Source organism: Engystomops pustulosus, chromosome 10 (genome assembly GCF_040894005.1).
Source record: "Engystomops pustulosus chromosome 10, aEngPut4.maternal, whole genome shotgun sequence".
NCBI classification, from domain to species: Eukaryota; Metazoa; Chordata; class Amphibia; order Anura; family Leptodactylidae; genus Engystomops; species Engystomops pustulosus.
Genome location: NC_092420.1, coordinates 70,826,248 through 70,849,312, shown reverse-complemented (window position 1 = coordinate 70,849,312; position 23,065 = coordinate 70,826,248). Strand labels below are relative to the sequence as shown.

The 23,065-nt window shown below is 40.4% G+C and overlaps 1 protein-coding gene across 1 annotated transcript in view; it reads right to left on the bottom strand.

Annotated features, from left to right (window-relative positions):
* Positions 1-23,065, bottom strand: part of PALMD (palmdelphin) — a 65,066-nt gene that overhangs the window by 8,925 nt on the left and 33,076 nt on the right. Inside the window, exons 3-7 of the mRNA XM_072128134.1 lie at positions 21,146-21,191; positions 11,344-11,424; positions 9,218-9,348; positions 1,571-1,685; positions 948-972 (exon numbers count right to left, since the gene is read on the bottom strand). Coding sequence (XP_071984235.1) covers positions 948-972; positions 1,571-1,685; positions 9,218-9,348; positions 11,344-11,424; positions 21,146-21,190 — 397 coding nt within the window. The 5' untranslated portion in view covers position 21,191. The remainder of the gene's footprint in view (positions 1-947; positions 973-1,570; positions 1,686-9,217; positions 9,349-11,343; positions 11,425-21,145; positions 21,192-23,065) is intronic.

The following is a 23,065-nucleotide window of genomic DNA, read 5'->3' as shown; positions in this document are numbered from 1 at the left end:
CCACATAAAACTATAGGAAAGTCTATAAAAGTAACACAAGTATGGAAATACTTTACGCATTGCTGCACCCTAATTTTTTCTAACACTGTACATTTAGAAATTCACTTCAACTGGATGTTGAGCATAACATTTTGTGTTAATCTCTAAAGGGGAGTATATGGATACTTACAAAAGTACATATTGGCCAAGATTTATCAATAATGAGGCAAACTGCACTAAGTGCAATGTGCGGAAGATTGCTGGCGTGTCATGCACGGCTCGGGAAGTGTGCACCATCATTTTTTTTTGGTGCGCCTTTAACATACAATGGGGCTCATTTACAGATCTGCATTGTGTAGGCTTTTGTTCCCCCTCCCCTCCTGTGTGAAACTCTCCTCTTCCTCCCTCCTCCGAGTCATTGCCTCTGCTTTACCTTCTCCTTCAAAGTAAAGAAGGAGGAGCATTTTACACAGGAGGGGCGGGGACTCTATGATAAACACGCCCAGAGGACACAGCTGGCAGGGGGCCAGGTAAAGTTTAATATAAGATTTCATTTGATCCACAAATGTCAGAATATTTAGGCCTATACTATTAATTGTCTGTGGGAACATGGGGGAAGCTACAAAACGGTCTGTGGCGACAAAGATTGAGATCCATGCTACTATAGGGTCACAGAGCTAATCTTTGTACCTGCTCCAAATGTACAAGGGACCCAATATCCCCTTAAAAAGATTTAAATCCAAATACCAACACTCAATATGCTATAAGCTATGTTTGGCTGGTGACGCAGGTTACGCGTTTCATATAATTCATGTTCGGGGTTTCTTTCCTTTTGAAACTCTTTAGCTACACCTCTATTTCAGGGACAGTAACTAGATCAAAGTCGTCTCCATCCATGTTCAGTTCTCTCTAAAGCAAAAAGACATAAACCATATAATCATCACAATGGATTAATAATACATACATACCTTCTCGTACTTCGGCTTTTACAGCCTGAAAGAATAAAAAGATAAGAATATGGACTGTTTAAAATGAAGACTGTAGCAGACGGTTTTGTCAAATATTAGCATTTATAGTGGGACATGTATCACTCCTATTGCTTTCTTTTTCTTTTTTTCTGTGCAACTTTTTGTGAGACTTTCCAGTTTGAGACTTTTTAGATGCAGAATCAAACAGCGTACCAAAGTTATCTTCCTCAAGGATTTAATGTGGCCGTTTTTTATCTTTGTAGCCCAGATGTTTGTTCAACTTTTGAGATTTTTGGGCTTGGAATTGTCCCATTCTTACACCTAATAAGTCCCAAAACAGAACATGCCAGACCCAGACTTACTTTTGGGAGCTACTATTCGGGACTAAAACGTCACACACCACAAAAAGTTGCAAAAGTGAGACTATACAGGTAAGTCATGTAAGACATGTATGACAAAGGGAAAAAACATGAGATACATTGCAACGATTTAGTAGGCCAACCCAGGAAACTTGAAAAAGAGGCAGCCGAAAAACTATGTAATAAACCAAATTCCCATTCATCGGTCATGTGATTGATATAACTGTTTGTAATTGAAAAGTCTTGTGAATCTTCTTTACAGACCTTTATGATATCTTCGTTGGTTCGCTCCACAGACTTTAGCCTCTGTAGGACGCGCACTTCTTTAGCGGACAACTGCGTTTCCTGCTTCTCTAGATCATCAATTTCTTGCTCGAGCCTGAAATGAGAGGACATTCCTGCGATTACAAGGCTTGGAGTCCAATATACTTTAGAAGACTCGAATAATTGGCGTAGTTTGCCTGCACTGGACAAGCTAATTTCCTTCATAGGTATTTTAAACTCTGTTGTTTGATATTTAATGCTCTTACATTCCTTCCATCTTGGATCCCAGCCCACGGAAATCTGCAACTTTCTGGCACTGAACACTCCTCAAACACTTACTAATAGTCCTCAGTCCTAACATTCATCTTGTGCAGCTGAGGGCTCTTAAAGGAAATCTACCATCAAAATCCATCATGATAAACCAGGGACATTAATCATGGATCCATCCTGTGACTGTGATAATCTTCTTAGATTTGTTATCCATGCCCTCCTTTCTTCTCAAATAAAATTTTAAAATTTTGCTAATGAGTCTGAAGTGCTAAGGGGGGCATTACCAGAGCCCCTCCATGCTGCAGTGTCACAAGCTATTGCACTGTCTCACTTTTCCCCCTGCTCTCCCTGAACTTCCCCCTCTCTCTGCCTGCTGTAATCTCATGCCAAGAGAGGAAGTTTCAGCACACACTGGGGGGTGAGGGTAGAAGTGCACAGTGTAACAGCCTGTGAGTCTACGACATTCTGGTAACACCCCCCTCCCTATAGCACTTCAGGCTAGGGAGGGGAGCTGGGTTATTAGCATAATTTTAAAAGTTGATTTTAGAACAAAAGAAGCCATGGATAACAAAGTGGGGCAGTTACAGATTTCAGGTCCTGTCCTGTGGAATGGGAGGTAATTCCTAAATTCAAATCTATGACCTTTTTCAGGATCCCAGAGGAGTCGGCAGAGAAGAAAGGTGGGCAGCACGGTGGCTTAGTGGTTAGCATTACAGCCTTGCAGCGCTGGGGACCTGGGTTCAAGTCCCAGGGCCAACATCTGCAAAGAGTTTGTATGTTCACTCCGGTTTCCTCCGGGTCTTCCGGTTTCCTTCCACACTCCAAAACCTACTAGTAGGTTTATTAGATTGTGAGCCCCATTGGGGACAGGGACCGATTTGGCACGTTCTGTGAAGGGCTGCGTAATCTGTGTGCACTATATAAATAAATATTTATATAAAATATAAATTGTTTATATTTATATAAAGAGTTATTATTAAATGTGACTTCTGACAGGAATGAGTAGAGGTTAATAGTTTATATTTTTGAGGAATAATGGAGGGGGTATTTATGAGGAAGCAAGTGGGTGGTATACAGTGGTAGGTTGGCATTATACAGGGGAGGGAGGCATTGTAAAGTAAGTGGGACACATAAAGGGGTCATTATACAGTGAACACAACTACAGACACCACAACTAATATCCCTGTTACCTTCTTCTGAAAGTTGGCAGCTATGAAATGAGCTTCAATGATCCAGAACAAGACAAATCTCAATTGGAAGTTACAGGCACAGCCTATGGAAAAGTGTGGTGGTGCCTAATTTTACTAATATGGAGTGGGAATGATTGTTCTTCTAGATCAGACACCAAAACAGAGGAACTAGAATTGTATAGAACCTAACATGGCGGCAACAAACAACATCTATCTTATCACTACAATGTGACTTGTAAGGAGATATCATGAGATACATGCACATTGCGCCAACAAGGCAACATCTTCCCAACAAGAATAACATTAAGTAGAACAAGCAGGCGGCCATTATCACACTCGTATCTGGTTTGTTATTACGCTAGGACGGGCGTTCCAATGTTCTGTGGATAAACAAAACTTATATTCTAATGACAAGACCAGACAATTCTTGTATCGTAATGAATAGATTTGTTCTAACAACATACAACTCATTGCAAAACAGCAGCTATAATTACCTACTAATGATAAACCCAGAACTGTTTGCCTGAGGTGTTTTCCATTGATGACGCCATTTCATTTACAACCTCTGATGAGGTCGGCTTTATGTAACTGTGGTTATCTCATTCACCAACAATACCCCCCTTTCCCAAGACTCCTAGTCTAGGCAACAATCTATCTACTCTCGATCTTAGGATTTCTCCTTCCATCCGTGGTCTCCAGGAGCCACAATTTCCAAATTGCAGCCTGGCAAAGGATTTGCTAGCTTGTTGCAATATTGTATGTGAAATTGGCATCCTTAACTAGGTTCAAGCTTACTTTGGACACATCTATATTTTCATATCTATCATAAATCTAAAAGTTTACAAGTAGCTTCGCCTTTCAGGTAGGATTTATTTCACAAAGTGCTATTGTATATGAAAACAGACTCCACCAACACAGAGGCTTCATTAATAATGTAAAAGTTTACTGCCGCCTTCTACTGTTTATGTCGATTCCAACAATAACTTTCCTTTTATTCTCTTTGTGTCATCTATGCCTAAAGTGATCAGCAGTGCTGCACCTATTAAAGGATACCTACCACCAGTTTATCAGTGGTAGACTGTCCTATAATGCACACTTGTTACCTCTAGGGCAGTGGTGGCGAACTGAGGCGCTCAGGCTCCCATCACCTGAGCGGCTCATGGCTCCTTCGCCACTTAATTTATGTATGCCCCCAGTTCATTAATATGCGCCCCTCTCACCGCTCACTCCGGCCAGACAATCGGTGATGTCATCCTGCTATCTGGAAATCCTGCGCATGAATTCCATGCGCAGCCGCACTGGAAAGCTCCTGGCTGCACAAGGCAGAAGATCTGTCCCATGCACAAGATTTCCAGACAGCCAGATGGGAGTAGTGGAAGGGGTGCATAATAATGAACTGAGACCATGCATAAATTGAGTAGCGGAGGAGCCGTGAAGCACTCAAATTATGGGAGCCTGAGCTCCTCGCGCTAATTTGCATAGTTTTAAAACCTTCTTTTCCGTTTCATACAAATTTTCAGGATTACACTGGAAATGGACTCATCATCCCCTAGAGGTAATGAGCACATATTATAGCACAGTCTACCACTGATAAACTGGTGGTAGGTGGCCTTTAAAGGTAGAAAGGAGTTGGAGTTCGTGGAGGTGGCCAAGGGTCCTCTGTAAATGGAGTCTAACAACTACAAAATCCCTTCACAAGCATAACCCATATCATATAAGGCATTGATGGTGAACCTTTTAGAGAACAAGTGCCCAAATTATAACCAGAAGCCACTTATTTACCAACTTAGTAATTTTAGCAGTGATTCCTTGCTCCCTGCTCAAAACTTTGAAACCTATCAGCATCACAAGGTCAACAGTACAGTAGAGGACAAATTCAGGGTCCCCTGAACAGCAAGAATTGTTGACCCTGGTGCATGAGCTACAATGATTATCCAGATCTGTCCACTCCTCCTCACGCCTCCTGTAGTTCGGGGCAGTGCTGGTCGCTTTAAAATAGCTCTGGGAGATGCTGGGACTGTAAGTTACCTTGAGTCCTCTCTGGTTTGCCACTACTGATATAAGGCACCTAATAATTCATCAAGATCTCCAAACTGTACATTATTTCAAAATATATGCAAAAAGTATAAACTCAATTTATCTTTGTAACAACTCTTAATATGTGGCCCATCGCTCGCAGCATAAATTGGACATATGTTGTTTAGGATTCTCCATCTTGAAGACTGAACAATTAATCTTGGAATAAGCCCCAGGCACAAAAGCCACCGGCCTGTTATAATCGCAGGATTACAAGGGGTTATCTTCCTTGATAAATAGATGATACTTGCGTACTTGCTTATCTCACTCTTCACAAGGAATTTAATGTTATAAGTGGTCAAAATATCTAGAGGATAACATCATTAGGTTGGGAGGGGGAGAATACTTATGTCTTTTTTTATATTAGGTCAACAAGATGATAGGATGTAAAAGATGCCTAAAGGGTTGAATACTTATGCAGCCAATTATCATTAGTTTATAGGCTTTGTAATACATGTAGGGATCTGTTGCTACTTTTAAAACTTTATAGAATTTGTGGGATTTGTACTGACTTCTAGCCACATTTCTTCTCCAGTTAGATACTGCACTGCAAACAGGACCAGGATTACATTTCTTATTCCATGTTTATACATATAGTACATAAAGGATATCATTTTATATCCTCCTTTTTTTTCTTGCCATATACAGTAGGGTGGCAATCTAATCTTCAGTCGCAGAGCGCTGGTATCTACATTATCAGAGCTTAGTTTCCACTGGTTTGTGCATTGCATAACTTATATGATGGTGCAATAATAATTACAGTCTCTATATGCAAATCTTAGAGTCAGCAAAGGACATTTGCACATTTAGTAAAAACCAGGATGTGTTGACCTTTATTTTGTGATGGGATGTGATACGAAGATTTAGTGATTAGATTATCTAAAAATTTGAATTGTAAATTGAGTTGAGTAAATTTGAATTGTAATTGAGGTTTTTTGGTGTAAATTCCCATAGAATTCTAGAATATGTTTATTAATAATCTGATTTGTTGTGTAAAGTATGAAGTCTTTCAATACCAAACAAAATCCACAAGAAAAGGAAATGTTGGGAATTCATTAATGTGTCGCAGGCTCCCACTATCAAGTTTAGATCTGCTTTCAGCTTGTCTAAACTGTGCAACACAATGTGGCGCACCCTTCTTAATTTTTTGGTGTGTTGATGATATTCTGCCCGACCATGACCCCTTTACAGGAGACCATGCCACTTTCCCAGAGGTCACGCCTCATTTGTCGGACTAGATGGAAAAGAGGAAGAAATAGTCTAAAAGTATTCATAAATTAATCAGAAGATGTTTTGGCACAAATTCTGTCAGAAGTCTGGCCAAAGTGGCCTCATGAATTTGCCGCATTAGTGTGTAAATTTCTACTTCACATCATGCTTCCTACTGCAATTATTATTTTGCATGTCATGTACTTATAGGGATTGTACTTAAAAGGGTGGAACACAATAGGGACAGAAGTTGGGGTTGTTGCAGAATGATATTTCATGACAATTACATAATGTGTGAATCAATCGTTTGGATATTACAACAATGATGACTTCTCTTTAGGACAGGTCACCAAAATCGTCTGAACAACTGTCTCCAACCCACATTGCCATACTGCAACTCATACAAACAATAAAGATTTAGCATGCAAACAGTTAAAAGGACACCAATGATGAGGTATCAAGAGAAAGATAGTGGCCCTTTAAAAAATGAAATATATAAGAAACTCATGGATCACCAGCCTCACTTTTTTGACTCTTAATACAGACTTGGAACTTTTCCTCCATCTTACGCCCTACTGGATCTTCCCCGAAAACAATTTTAAGTGTTGTTTTTGTTTGTCTTGGTGAGGTTTTTATTGCATTCTTCCCCTTGAACGTTGTCACCACCCACAACCACAGTTGACCTTGAATAATATACTCTTTGGAGACTCCAGTTTAGAAGATATCCTCCACCAGAAGGTAGTCATTGTATTTTATCAGATGAATAGTTTGTACTATGACACTTTACAAATCAGCGAGATGGAAAGATAAAAATGGAAGCAAACATGATGGAATCCAAAAAGGTCACTGCACTTCACTGCCTGCTCTGTAATCTAAGTGCTGAAAAGGGTAGCCACGTCTCCAACATGACAGTCCCAATTTTATTTTTCACCTAAATTGCCTGCCATTTAAAAGGAACCTGTCAGCCGAAAGGAATAACATAATAAACAACCACTTCTACCTTATCAAGCAGATTAAAACCTTCCGATCATGTTACTTTTATAGTCCAACGTGCATCATCCAGAAACCTAAGGATAAAGCAGGTAGTCTATTGCTCACTGGTCTAAGTAATATATAGGAAAATTAGCTGTAAAAAGTTACAGAGGTGAAGAGTTTAGTACAGAAGTCAAGCTCTCCCAACCTCAGAACGCTCTGTCCGTTGTGAGTGTTGTGCCGTGTTGTAGACGTCACTGCTCAATGACAAGGAGAAGACTGCACTATTGTGGGGTGTCGGTGCATAGACCAACTACATGGCAAGAAGGTAGGGGGCAAGGAGGCAGCAGTAAGGAGCTTCCTGGATGACACCATGGCTTGGAGACTACATGAAGATGCACATCACTCGGGTGTCTTTCCTGGCAAAGATACTATAGCATTAAGAACATGAGCAATAGGCTACCTGCTCTAATATTTGTACATTAGGGGAGACCCATACCTTAAATGTGATTTCTGAAACTGCACTTAAGATGAACATAAAACGTTTAGTCCCTGAAAACCTTCTCTCTTTACGATTAACAAACAGTGATAATAAAATTTTATGCAGAAATGAGAAGCCAAGAGATAATGTTCATCCAAGCATCAGTGATAACAATGCCAGAAATGCTATAACAGCATGCCATGTATGGATCTATGGAGACCAGAAGGCAACTAACCCCGTCCCTAGGTCTCCACAATTGTACTGGAAAAGGTCCTCACAAAACGATGACCCACATTGGTCATGAGTCCACAGAGTCAGATTGAGGTTAGTAACACAGGGCGAGAATGACCTCAGCGTGAAAAGAGGCACATTCTAATCAGATGAGTGGGGCTCCGCTAGCAAATCTACTTACCACGTAATTAGTAATTAAGGAATTGTCCTAAGTAATTGCTTCTATTTAAAGCTCACGTACATGACTGTATAGCAAAGGGGAACTGTGACAAATAAAATCTTAGGTGAGAGTGGGTTCTAAAGATGGTAAATGTACATAAATATAGAAATTTGTATTTCATATGTAATACAGTTTTTGCACCATGATACATAATGTCAGTCGATAACCTGTGCTGTATTTTACCAATGAGACCAATGAGTGCTTGGAAAAAATCTTTCCTCTAGTTTCTGCTAAACAATCAGTGCCTTTGGGTTCAGTATGGAATATGCTCATTAGGTGCACTACTTCCAGGATTGTCAATGTTATCATTGTGTGTAGCATGCACGCTTGCGGAGGTCACAAATTGCTCACACTCTGGGAGACTCTAAATATGGCAGAATTGTTGCAGATTTGTTGTTTGGTTTAGCACGGAAATCTGCAACAAAAGCCCAAAACTGAATCCTGCAGGTTCTGTAAACCATCCGTTTTTGGAAACATCACATCATTGAACAGTGTATTATACATAAGTGACAAGTACACCATGTGGCATGGCTCATCACTTAACAAGCCCATCATATAGTATCACATATCTGTCTGTTTAGAGAGAAAATAGTTTTACTTGAGAATAATACAATTAATGGGGGATCAGTCACCAAGTACAAAATACCATACTTAACATAATACTTCACAGGTTTGCTCCTATGCCCTTAAAATCTGTCCACCAGTACAAAATACATGCCTGCCAGAAGTGTATATGGGGATTGGGTCACACTAGCCAAGGGTGGTAACCTCTCGTGGCATCTCTTTGTACTATATAAACAAATAAAAGGTTACCGCCCCCTTGACCAGTATGTGCAAATTCATATCTGAACTTTTGTGCACCATATCCAACAGGTGGACGCATCTTTTTAAAAAAACAAACAAATAAAACCTGGTTAATGATCACAGACGCATTGACAAACCAACAAGATGTTATTCAGCATTTTGTATTGGTGATTGCTTCTTCTTAAAACACCAACCTTCCAATGTTTTGATCCAAATGTTTGATCTGTTGTTGGTCTTCTTGGTTTTGTTTTATCATCTCCTCTTGTTCTGCAGGAGTCATTGTATTCAGTCCATCTAGCAGCCATTTTTCTCGCAAGGCTTTTTTCTAAAAAGGATTGCAAAAATGTATTTTTAGCATTGCAGGACTGGCGTCTAAAATGTGTTCTTCTTTAATATATTACAGACATATTCCACGCACCTTGTAGACATTGTTATTGACTATTCCAATAAGGGAGACAACAGTGCTAACCACAGAGCCGGTGTACTACCCACGGCCCTTTAAAACATTTGATAGCTATAGCATAAAAGACACATATACATGTGGTTGGGGTCATGTTCGATGTGATTTTGGCTGCTTTCTATATGATGCACAAACCAAAGACTAAGCTTCTGGCTAAAAGTTGATCAGCATGACATCATAGTTAATCTTTCAGGTAGAAATGATATCATGCTTTGATTTTTGGGGTTGGAAATAATATCATACATTGATTTCCTGTATAGAAATTGCACCAATCATTGATCTTGTGGATGAATATGAGATCATGCTTTGATCTTGTGGGTAGAAATGACATCATGCTTTCATTTTACAAGTGGTAATGACATCACACTTTGATCTTGTAGGTGTATATCACATAGAAGAGGTAGAATATGCATTGATCTTGTGGGTAGAAAGGATTGAGCTTAGGAGTAAAAATTACATAATTCCTAACAATAAGCATAATTCAAAATTTTTTATTAGTCTTTTTGGGTGGAGGTATTACACTGGGTATTATGGGTATTATGTTGGTTAACTAATACTGACATTGTGCTTAGTTCAGGAATGAAGTTTTGTTCCCTGGAATGAAATTTCATCACATTTTGTTGACCGATTGCACGTGCCTGAGAGCAAACACATTTCTCATAGAAAGAATGTCTTTCTGCTCTTACGGGATATTTATTGTCACAGTAGGATACATGGCAGCCACTCTTTTGTACACAGTGTCCTAGTGAATAAAATAAATCAAATACATCTACTGAAGTATGTAGAGTAATATAATCTTCTGTAATCGATATTTGTATAGAGCTTAGAAGAATCTGGGTTGCATGCTTGTCTTAAAGGGGAACTACAACATTTACCAGCGATGGTATAGAATGTCACAGATCACATCCCATACACAAAATTGTCAGATGGCACTATACTAACAACTATTAAGAGTGATAAAAAACCTATCCTGTGAAATTGTTCATGTTCATTGTTCATGTTTTGTCATTAATATTTCTACTTTTACTATGGCAAGAAATAGGGGGGGGGGTTGTATCTGTGATTGACAGCTAACTCTGTATCACACTCATACAAGGAAAGATGTCTGTCACCAAGAAGACCACACCCCTTGAATTAGATCAAAGGAGCTGTATCAACTATTTAAGTATAGTGGATAGGGGATAATAAGCTGATCGGTATGGAGTGTCCTGCTCCATCCTATAGCAGAGGACAGTGGTGGCGCACCTATGGCACGGGTGCCAGAGTTGGCACTCAGAGCCCTCTCAGTGGGCCTGTTGCCCCATGGCAGAGTTTGCCAGACAGGGATCCTCCTGCAGTCCCAGGACTTGCCATGCTTAGCATTATTTTAATGTGAAGCATCTAGGTCTACCTGAGACTGCATGAAGAGAGAGGAGGTGTGGACATGGTCAGGTTATCATTCTGTGTGACCCCTCAATCTTCCTGTTCAGGGGGCTGTCAATGGAAACTCCAGTGGCAATACACATTTCTTCTCCTTCTGACAAAGATATTGCTGCCCTCAGGCCCATTGAAAGCTGTGGTATAGCATGGAGCAAGAAGATTGTGATAAGTTACTGCTTGAATTCTTGTGTTGGCACTTTGCAAAAAATATGCAGGTTTTGGGTTGCAGTTTGGGCACTCGGCTTCTAAAAGGTTCACCATCATTGGTATAGATAGGAGTTTGGACATCTCTGACACTTACATAGACAAATTTCCTTGTATTTATGGTTACTACCTATAGTATAATTTTCTAGGATTGGAATCAAGGAATGTAAAATGTACAGATGGCGGCCTTGCTTGAAAACCTGAGTATATAGAAGATTATTTTCTAGTATATTGTACCTGTAGATGATGAAGTTTTAATTTTTCCTCTTCAATTTTAAGTCGTCTTTGAGCAATTTCCTCTTGAAGCTTCCTCTTATCCTGTAAGAAATTAATTAACATTGTTAGATCTTTCAAAAGAAAAACAAGAAGCTGTTCCAATGATTATCATAATAAAGGATTAAATTATTGGGCCCAAGTGCTATCAGTTGTAGTGTGATGTACCCAACATGCAAGACAAGGCACAGGGGGAGATGATCTTTAAAACCTTTTTTTCTTTTCTTTCTTTTGTATATGACACTTAGATTTCTACTTCTAGTACCTATTCTAGCTTGTATTGTTTTTGGTATCGCGGTTGATTTGCATGCTATTGTGGGGTTATGTTTTGTATTGGGATTATTTGTGCTTTGTTTTCGCTTTTCATTGAATATGGATTGATGACTCTTATTCACAAAAATATCCATATGGACCTCACTAACTATGATGAGTTTCGTTGGGTTTCAGGTATTTACTATAGATCACAGATAATAAGTACCAATCTGCAAAGGAAGCCACAGGTATGTGCAGTCTAGTCTTAAAGACCCATATTACTAAAGTCTCAGCAAAGATTTCCTTCACCTGGGGCAAATGTTCAAACTGTTGTCCCAACCTTGTATCTAAACTCCAGGAAAGACGGGTCACATTTTTTGCACTCAGCACTCATGGCACAGGACCCAGCACCCTCCATGACAGCTTCACTGTTGTGAAATACTTATTTTTATCTGTCAACTTATCTTGGTAATTTAGTGCTGATAGGAAAATAGATGACAGTCCCATATTTTTGGTCCCATTTTCTAGTCCTGGGCAGCAGGAGCTATGTCCAAGGCTGGACCTCTTTTTTTTTTGCATCCTACAAGCGCTAAAATGGTCGGATGCAGTCATGAAGCAGGGAGCTGTTCGCTCCCTGGATCCCAATTGATCCTCCGTCACTGCTATTTTTAGTAGAGTCTGGCAGGCAATGTGGTCACCCCTACCATCTCCAGAACCATACTGACCAACCAGGGAAGGTGCACCTAGACTGGGGAATGCTGGGCTGTGAGAAAAGTGCACTAGGGCGTTAAAGACACTTTAATGTTGAGGGGCATTATGTACTTGTCTCCTCCTCCCCCCCTTCCCTCCTTCGTGTTCCTGCACTTTATAAGTGGCTGGCACCCTGTACTCTCCCTCTTTGGACTGTGGCACCTGAAGCAGTCCCTCTCTCCCTCCCTACATTGGAGTTTTGTTTTACTGCTTTGTTTACTATGTTTTATAGCATTGAAGTCACAGCTGATGGTGAAAAAACGGTGAAATAATGGATATAATGCTTTGCTCGCCTGGCCGACTTGTCATCTGGGAGCCAAGATGATCATAGTGCAGTCCGAGCCATTTATTTCAATGTAGATTTATAACTCGAGATGTTTTCTATTTTTATGACGAGTTTATAATGTTTGTTACATTGTTTGTTACATATTTATAAGCTGTGACTGGTTTTCCACCACCCAACATGAGCCTCTGTGTTTGTTATTGGGAGTGTTAAGAAGTTAAGCTGTTGGTGGGATACACAGAAAAGTGCCAGGTAAATAATAATTGGGTGATGGTTATTATGCATTTCACCAGTCTGAAGTTGCACAATACTGTCACACTAGAATATATGCAGTTTGTTTACAGTCTGTCACCTTGGAAACATATAGGATATGTATAGAAGCTGTATCCATAGCATAGATATCTATAGTCAAGATTATTTGCACAGTTTGGGGAGGGTTGAATTGTAAGGGTGTTGTACTCCGTTCATATCCACAAGGATGTTGGGTTTTGGCAACCCAACTTGAGTTCTTGTGATCGTTGCCGGTCGGAGCTTAAAAATAGAATTAGAAGTAGAAAAAGAGTCCCAGTATTTGAGATATCCCAGCATTATATTAAAGGAGGATTGCACAAACTACGACCCGCATGCAGACTGACGCTGCCATCATTGGTGCAGGAGGCGGGTAGCAGTGAGTATGTCTGACAATTCACCACTCCCAGGTATCTGTTGCTCTGGCTTCTGACACTAGCTGTTTGCGCTGTCGTCAGGACCCACAGTAGTGCAACAACCAGAGCGAGAGGGGACCATAAGGGTCTCCTATATTATTATTGCATAGTTTGTGCATTTTATTTGTACTCTGTACTGGGGTCTATTAGTTATTGCGGTATTTAGTTTCTGGGGTGAGATTTTGCATTTAGGGTTCTGGTTGTGCATTGTGCTGCCCCTTCAAGTTGTGCACTAAGAAAATTCAGCCCTGGCACCGATAAAGGTGGTTTGCGTCTGTGAGAGTGGGACTGCTCGGAAGTGGATGTTGGTGAGATCTAAGGGGCTTGAATCTTCTTCTCTCTTGCTATTTCTGCACTGGAAGTTCCTTCACCCGTCCCCCACCAAAGACACATGTGAAGCTCAGCTGTTAAACTTGGTCTTTGTAAAAGTGACATTTAGGTCAGAAAAAGGGTTAAATATAGATGACAAAGCCATCTGACTAAACAGTGGGTATCTAGGAAGGAGTAACTAGTAATTCAAGTTTACGCTGGTAATGCAGCTGCTGTGCGCAGTGCCAAAGCCAACAGGACAATTTTCCAGTCTCACCCACGAGAAGAAGGGATGTAAAGGCAGAGCTAGACCCACGGATGCAGTGTACTAGAATGGGCCATATGATGAAATCCATGGTAACAGAGTGTGTGTACGTGTGTGTTTGGGCGGAATATTCGGAAGCCATGCATACTTTAACCTCACAATAACAGACTCAGACTTTCCCAGCTTCACATAAGCACAGGTGGCATAGCCAGAGACTTATTTTTACAGATACGGCTCTGGTGGGGATTTTAAAACGTTGGCTTAAAGGGATTTATTAGAAATATTATTTTTCATTCTCTATTTGCAGAGTAAAGGAAACAATTCATTGCAACAATGCAGACAATTGTTCTAAACATGTAAGAACACGCTGCCTACTGTAATGTTGCATGTTCCTTATATTATGGGTGTGACTACAGGGTAGCAGACAATACCGGTGCTATAGAGCTCAACAAGAGAGATTTTTGGAGATTAAACCAATCTTAGTTCTGTGATATGGATTATTTTTAATACTTCCACTGTTTTGCCAGTCTCCCCCAGATTCTACTGTGACGTCACCGGTCTCCCCCAATTTCTACTGTGACGTCGCCGTTCTCCCCCACTTTCTACTGTGACGTTGCGGTCTCCCCCATCTTCCACTTTGACATCACCGGTCTCCCCCATCTTCCACTGTGACATCACCGGTCTCCCCCATCTTCCACTGTGACATCACCGGTCTCCCCCATCTTCCACTGTGACATCACTGGTCTCCCCCATCTTCCACTGTGACATCACCGGTCTCCCCCATCTTCCACTATGATGTCACTGGTCTCCCTCACTTTCACTGTGATGTTGAAATGATGGTGTCTGACACATACAATCCTTACTATTGTTGATTGGGTAATGTTACTTTTATGAACAGCCATCCTGACACAGTTGCTTTATTTTCCTTACAAAGTAGCCACAACTCCCAGTTCTGCATGTAATGTCCTCTCTATCCTTGCCGACCATTGTTTTACCCCGGTCATGTCTGCAACATTATCTCAGCTGCAACCTATAACCTGACACTGCTGTTGAATCACAGAAATATCTACAGGGCTCTGAACGTCTTGCTTACAGTGAGTACAAGGTGGCGAACATCATGCAGACGTTAATGGCTTCTGGCCTCGATTGAAAGAACTACTAAATAATGTAGACACGAGCGCTGTGTACTTAGAGGAACTGATACTGCAAGTGCCACCTGCTCATCAACAAAGTGATGATATCAAAGTGGGTCATGGACTGGTGACAAGAGATTTACCCTGGACATGTTTTCCGGATGAGCTTGCATGTAACGTAACTTGTATGCAGGTCTTTGGACACAATTATTCGTACGTTGCCATACAGGAATAACAATTTTGTGTATAATACATTTGTTCCCAATTTAAGAAACATCAGGAAATAAATTCTACCTTCCCCATCAACTCTATAATTATTCATATGTTGATGGGGAAATAGTGGATTCAGATCTTTTCACCTTAAACAGGTTGGCCAGAATTAGAAAAACATAACTTTTTACCATACATTCCATAAAGGTCTGGCACTGTTTTTGGAAAGAGGACATTTTCTGTTATATCCATAAATGTATAATAATGTAACTTCACAGAGTTGTCCATTTCTGTAGTCACTACAGTGTTGACTTGACTGTGTGTTAGGGTCATTATTTTGTTGGAAGTCAAATCTGAAGTCAATAGCATTCTGGATTGGATTTCATTATGAATATCTCTATACTTTGCTCCATTTACCCTTTACTCAACTCCATAGAAAAATACCCCTTCAGCATGCACTCCCCCTGCACTGAAGGGATGGTGTTGAGCAGATGATGAACAGTGTTTGTCTTCCATTAGACATGCTCAGAATTGGGTTCAAAAAGATCACATTTTTAGTTTCACTGTGAATATTGTTGTGTTTTTTGGTTTCTTTTTTTTTTGCAAGCGCCATCTTACAGGTTTCTGACTATCCATTTTGCCTTATGTTAGTTGAGTGACAAAGTTGACAAGTTCCTCCCATCTGAACACAGAGGGGCACATTTACTTACCTGGTCCGTTCGCGATCCAGCGGCGCGTTCTCTGCGCTGGATTCGGGTCCGGCCGGGATTCATCAATGCAGTTCCTCCGCCGTCCACCAGGTGGCGCTGCTGCGCTGAAGTCCGCTGGAATGCCTCGAAATACACCGGCCTACCCAGGATGAAGGTGAGTGAAATTTTCGCGACACAATTTTTTTTTTAAATGCGGCGGTTTTTCCGAATACGTCGGGTTTTCGTTCGGCCACGCCCCCCGATTTCCGTCGCGCGCATGCCGGCGCCGATGCGCCAAATTCCGATCGCGTGCGCCAAAAACCCGGGGCAATTCAGGTACAATCGGCGCAAAACGGAAATATTCGGGTAACACGTCGGGAAAACGCGAATCGGGCCCTTAGTAAATGACCCCCAGAATCTTTGGAGCTCAGTCAAAGTGAACATTAGATGCATGGTCTCCTCTTTGTTCTCCCCTAATATTTGGTGGAGTGGCCAGATCTGGGAAGTGATTTGCTTATTCCAATCTTCTCTGGTCTAAGATCTATGGAGTCCACTGAGATTTGTTTTGTACCTTTTTTTTAGATCTGACCCTCTACATCACCCTGTATGAGCTACACAGGCAGTTAGTTCCTCTTCAGGGCTTGTTTTTTTTCCTGATGACCATCGTCAGCTCTGGGTGTGTCTCTCCAAATCATGTCTAGTCAATTGAATTAACCACAGGTAGACTCAAAACAAGGCATGGAAACAGCTGAAGGGCTTATTTACATGGCCGCATGTACGTCCCCATAGACGGCAATAGCGGGGTGGCGGGGATACGGTGCCACACATGTGTGGCACTGATCCAGGTCGCACATTGAAAAAAGATAGAGCATGTTTTCTATGGAGGGAGGAGGGGCCACCTCCTCCTCCTCTCCAGCACACTGCGGTATAAACCCTAAAGAAGAGTGAAATGAGAGGCCCCCAAAACTAAACCATAATGGTCATAGAAAAGGATCTAAATACATATGAGTCTTAGGCCTCATTCACACAACCATGGGGCACATACAGAGAGTTTGCAGCCCAAAATGCACATGTAGACATCAGAAGGTGAGCACCGCTCACCTCACCCTACCCATACCCATAGGAAATAAATGCTCCTTTTACTCCAGGTGTGGTGGGACATGGTTCATGCACCGTATCCGTGCACATTAGACAATGTGCAATTTGTGCAGCTTACTCACGGTCCCCAATTACTGTTGTGTGGATGAGACCTAAGGCCGTGTCAATCTACTTGATATTATATAACACCTTGTAGATAGAAGTGTTAATATGTGAACCAGTATGTTCAATAAGAACAATATGAATTCTTAATGACGCAGTCTAATGTCTATAATGGTTCTGAAGTCTAAAGATCATCATGTGACCACAAGTCAGGTTATAAACAAGAATTGCTCAGGATACTAAACTAGATGACTAATTGCTTGTGTTGAAGAACTTTCTTTTCCAAAGGAACACAATAAGCCCCAGGGTTCTCATCTGCTTTGTATGTTTATAAACTGTGCCACAGAATAGTGGAGTGAAATTCTGATATATAGGGTTACATGCTGCTACTATTGGAGATAATTTTAGTATAAGGCATCCCTCCACTCATATGTAAAAGTCATAGTGATAGAAGGTAGGTATTATCTGAAGAGCAACTAACGCATCTCTGAGCCATACATTTCAGCAGTGGCATTCTTGTCAACAAGGGGCATGACAGTAAATGGGTCCAAAGATGCACAGCTACGACTATCTTGGCAATTTCTGGCACTGCCATAGTATTGAATGTAGTAGAAGGATGCATGATCAACCTGCCACTCCATCAAAAAGTGACATAAGAAGAAGCGTATTCTCATGGTCAGAGTCACATCAGGCAGACCTCCACCAATAACATTCTGTGGATAGAGGATAACAATCTAAATTGGTACAACCGCTTTAAATATTAAATATAAAATAATCACTACAAGCAGTCCCGGGGTTACGTACAATATAGGTTCTTTAGGTTTGTAAGTTGAAATATATGTATGTAACTCTGAACAGTTGTATGATATAAAAGTAACTCCAGAATTTTTTTTTGTCCCTGTAACAATTGGATTTTCAAAATTTTGTGCTGTCATGAGAACAAGGATTATCAATAAAGGTTCATTACAGACACCTCACAGCTGATCCTTGCAGCCTGGGACTAAAGTATGGCATCCAGAGACTTCACCAGAGGTCACAGTGGGCAGAGAGGTTCGTCTGTACCTGTGTATTTCTGGAGCCGTCACATGCTGTATTAGTGGCATCATGGCTGCCAATGCCATCACTAAAGTGGAGTGGTCACATGTTACCTGATTGTTCACGAAAATTGAGAGAACAGAAAGATCCCCAGTAGTGAAGTGGAAAAGAGGAGTGATTTTTGATTTTTTCTTATATATGAAGCATTTTTTTAACTTTGTTTTTTAAACTTCTCTAATACTTTTATGAACTTTAAGCCCTCACAGCCATACAACAAAGCATGTTTTATATTGTACAGCTGTAGGCGTCTAAAGTGATGCCTCGATACGGCTATGCTTTTAAGGTAGAATATCTTTAATAAATCATATATTGAAGCATAATTTTTTCTCAAACATTCCTAAAGAATTATTAAAAAAAACATCTCAATTCTTCCTATAAAATACAGGGACTTGACGTGGATATGTCATATATGTCATTAACCAGGGGAATTATAAGTGAATGTTGTATTTTCTATGCAGGCAGACAAAAATATTAAAGGGCTGTTAGGAACAGTAAACCACTGACCCATAAGGACCTTTGGATGAAGAACATGTGTGTGCATAATATGGGCCGCAAACCATGGTCCCGTGATCTGTAGCCTGTGTAACATTGGAATACGATGTCCGCTCACACACCAAGGACAATAGAAAAGGACTGGCTGAACCGCCAACCTGGGCAGGAATAAGACCTGCTCTATAATTTATGGCTCAGACAGTTCATACACAGGGCTGTAGAAATCATGGCCATGTAGGAGCCCATACAAATACATGGGGACATATGCCAGACATGGACAACAACGGATTACACACATCCCAAAACAGAGTTTGTGTGCATGAGGACCTTTAAGGAGTTTAGCACTTATCATATGGGTATCACCATGTAAGGCTCATGCATAACTGGTCTATAAAGAACAGGTTAAAACCTAATGTATGGCTTCCTAAGAACATATGGCCTACAGTGTGAGTCAAGCTCCTTTGTCCCCTCCTTATAACATTATAAAGCACATCTTAAGAGGGATTAGGAAATTACATCTACAGCCGTCATGCTTCCACCAGAACAGGCCCCAACTTGAATAAATAGCCCAGCTTCAAACTATCCCAGAATTCTCCAGAATCTCCCAGCGCTTGTGCAAAGCCTACAGGTGTTTATTGAAGCGTTGGTAAGACGTGTTCCTAAGGTGAAAGGAAAGAATTGGCTGTGTAGTCATTGAATATCGAGTCTAGTATATCTGTATCCACAGTCTATTCATTATGTAGATTTTCAGTTGAGTTGGAAACATATTGTGATTTTCATTCTATGTTAAAGGGGTCCAGGATAAGGCAAACAGCACCACACCTGTACCCAGATTTGGTCTGGTATTGCAACGCAGCACATTAAACTTCAATTGAGCTGAGAAAGTGACTTGATATAAAGATAACATTATTCTACCCTTGAGGGGGACAGACTGGAAGATGTTTAGTTGCCAGCGGCTAACACAATACACTTCAGGAACCCTGGCTGCAAAAATTTCTATATCAGGAATTCAGTGCATCCAATCTACGTTTTTGTTAAATATTTTATTGCAATTAAGAAAATAACAATAAATGTAACAATCAGTGACATATATGACTGTAATGTTATTTTTGATGGTCATGGATGAGTTTAGCTTTTCTATGATATTATTGGGATTATGTAGAATATTACACCGGCATAAAATGAATAATAACAGGAATCTAATTATTGCAGTTATAATAGGTATAAACATCAGAGGAGGAATTAGTCACAAATTCTACCTCTTCCCAACCCCACCCATAAAAGCTTATTATTTCCCGACACATAAACCTTCACGACATGTGCAGGATGCAGCAACATCAGACATTTCATGGCAAAATAATCTCATTCACATATCCTTAAGACCCATGTACAGTGCAAAGACATATCAGATCTGTTGGGACCCCTTCACACTTGCAATATTTGGCTACTCATGGTGGGTGATTCATGCAGTCTCCGTCCTCTGTAACAATGACTTTTGTATACTTTTTACTTATATCACAGATTCAACCAAAGTGACTCAATAACTTATGACTCATTGACATTTTATACAAGGCAATGCTCCTTATACAGTTATGCAAGAGATTTTTTTTAAAACGTACATATTGGGATGCAAGTGCCTTCAATTTTGCTAGTTTAATTGCTACTGACAGATTGTTACATTTACAGGGGAGATGTAAGACACCTAAAAACAGGTGGTAGTAACAGGTTCAACAATATGTGGTTGAATTTTTGTGAACATCCATGGATAGAGAAAATTTACTTTTTCCACATTAATGTCAGTCCACTTGTTTCCATATGGTATGTACATAACTGCTATATAACCTCATACTGGGAAAGTAGCTTGACCCAGTGCCCTTGACATTTATGTCTACATGCCATAAGTACAAGAGACGTCATATTATATATATATATATCATACACACAGACGGTCCCTGAATTAAGAACAACTGACTTACAGACTCTAGTTACAAACAGACTCTGTAGCCAAGGGGTAAAGTACAGTAAATAACCAACATCCAATGATCAACTGTAACAGTTATCAAAGGTGTCTGCAGTTAAGCTTTATTGTAAATCATGGCTCTTATGACAATCCAACATTTTTCAAATACAATGCTCACAGAGACCCAAAAATTTTTGGCTGAGGTTACAAGTATAAAGTATACAGTTCCGACCTAAATACAAATACAACTTTAGAACAAACCCACAGAATCTATCTTGTACGTAATGCGGGGACCATAATATATATATATATATGAGCGACATTGAGTCCTGTTGTCATATGCATAATAAATCATCCCATACAAGTGAAGGTTTGTCTTCCTCCTGCATCTAATAATAAGACTCATACAAGAAATGGGACTTACAGTTATGGCCAGGAGCCTTTCCTTCAGCAGTTCGGCTTCTTCCATCCTGTAAAGTTACACAGAAGACATTCAGGTTGGAACAGGCTGAGGAGAAACTACAGCACAGCTGAAGACAAGAGCAGCTGGAAGACTTAATGCCCTGATGTGAATGTGAGAAGTGAAGGGTTTCTTGTGGATCAGCCCAGGCTCCCAGGCTCATGTGCGGAGGGTGTGCTCTGCAGGCAGGCGCTCACCATGACTGACAGCCAGCACAAGTTTCTATCTTTTAACAAGCTGTCAGCTCTTTCTGCCTAAGTACACAGATATCGTATGTCCCTCAGCTCCTTATGTCACACTGATTCCGATATATAACATTGTACGCTATCTCCTGTTTGTTTAGCCCTTTACAGCAGTAGTAGATGCACGTCACCATGATGTGGCATTTATACAGAAAACACCTGTGACGTGATTTGTCTTTGTCTTACAGGTGTAAGAATCTGACCCCAAATGTAACTTTCCTACGTAATATTACAATGAAATAATCTACCAGTCTGCAGATATTCCGCACGCAGGGGCGTAACTAGGTAGGGCCCCATAGCAGACTTCTGAATGGGGCCCCCGTCCCCCCACTAAAAAAAATGCATATTTGTATACTCACACCTGTGAGTTACAATCACACACATATATACACACATTTATATACTTATATACATACACATAAAGCATATAAACACCATATACACACATACAGTATAAATATACATACAGTATATACACACCATATTTACATACATACAACATATACACACACTTACCATATACACCCATGCATATACACATCACATATGCACAAACATATAGAAAACATACACATCACATATACACACACATACAGCAAATGCACACATATATACAATACTATACCATACAAAGACATACTGTGTATACACACATACAACATATACACAGCTAATACACACAATGCCAGGGCCCCCTGCCACTGTGGGCCCTATAGCTGCTGCTATGGATGCTACCCCTGTAGTTACGCCCCTGTCTGCATGGACAAAAGCAGTTAACTCACTTTTCAAGAAACTTTGCATTAATCAGTAATCCAGTCTGTGAACAAGGAAAAACTACTTTTCTGATTATTATGCAACATGGAACCTGCATTTCTTCTGTAAATTACAAATCTGCAATCTGCACCTGTAACTTGGAGTCCTCTTATTGTTGGCCGGAGAAGACCTAGCTGTTGTGTCTCACTGCTCCCCCTCTCCTCTGCATAGAACATCTATGTAATCTGACAAATCTATTTCTTAATCCTGTGAAAATCCCTCCATTGGCTGAAACTCATTGTATAAGGATTACTGTAGGTTTGGCTTCCATTTTCTTCAATGGGAGTTGGGCTTGCAGTCATACATAAGTGTTACCACATATAGGAAAGCTTCCAGCTTCAAATATTGTAGCCATGGTGGAAATAGAACATCAATTGATTGTCATCTTAAAGGAAATCTACCATCAAAATCCATCATGATAAACCATGGACACTTACTTGTAGATCCAGGCTGACTGTGGTAAGCTTCTTGTATGTGTTACCCGTGGTAAAGGCCCACTGCCACTGTGCCAGATAATAGTGGGCGAAAGGAGGGGTGAAGTGTTGAGGGATCCAGTGCCTAGATCTATGAGTAAGTGTCCCTGGTTTATCATGCTTGATTTACTTTATAGGAAATCAAATCTTCTTTAAAGGGGTATTCCCATCTGGGCATTCACATTTAATTGAATTCATTTGTCATATGTAAACATTTCTTCAATTGGATGTTGTTAAAAAAAATGTTCCTGTGTGAAGATAATTTCTCATAAATGTAACCATGTTGTTCCTTTAGAAACGAGATAGCTTCCTCAGATACGACCACCTCACATTTTGGCAGCAGTGGACAGACATGC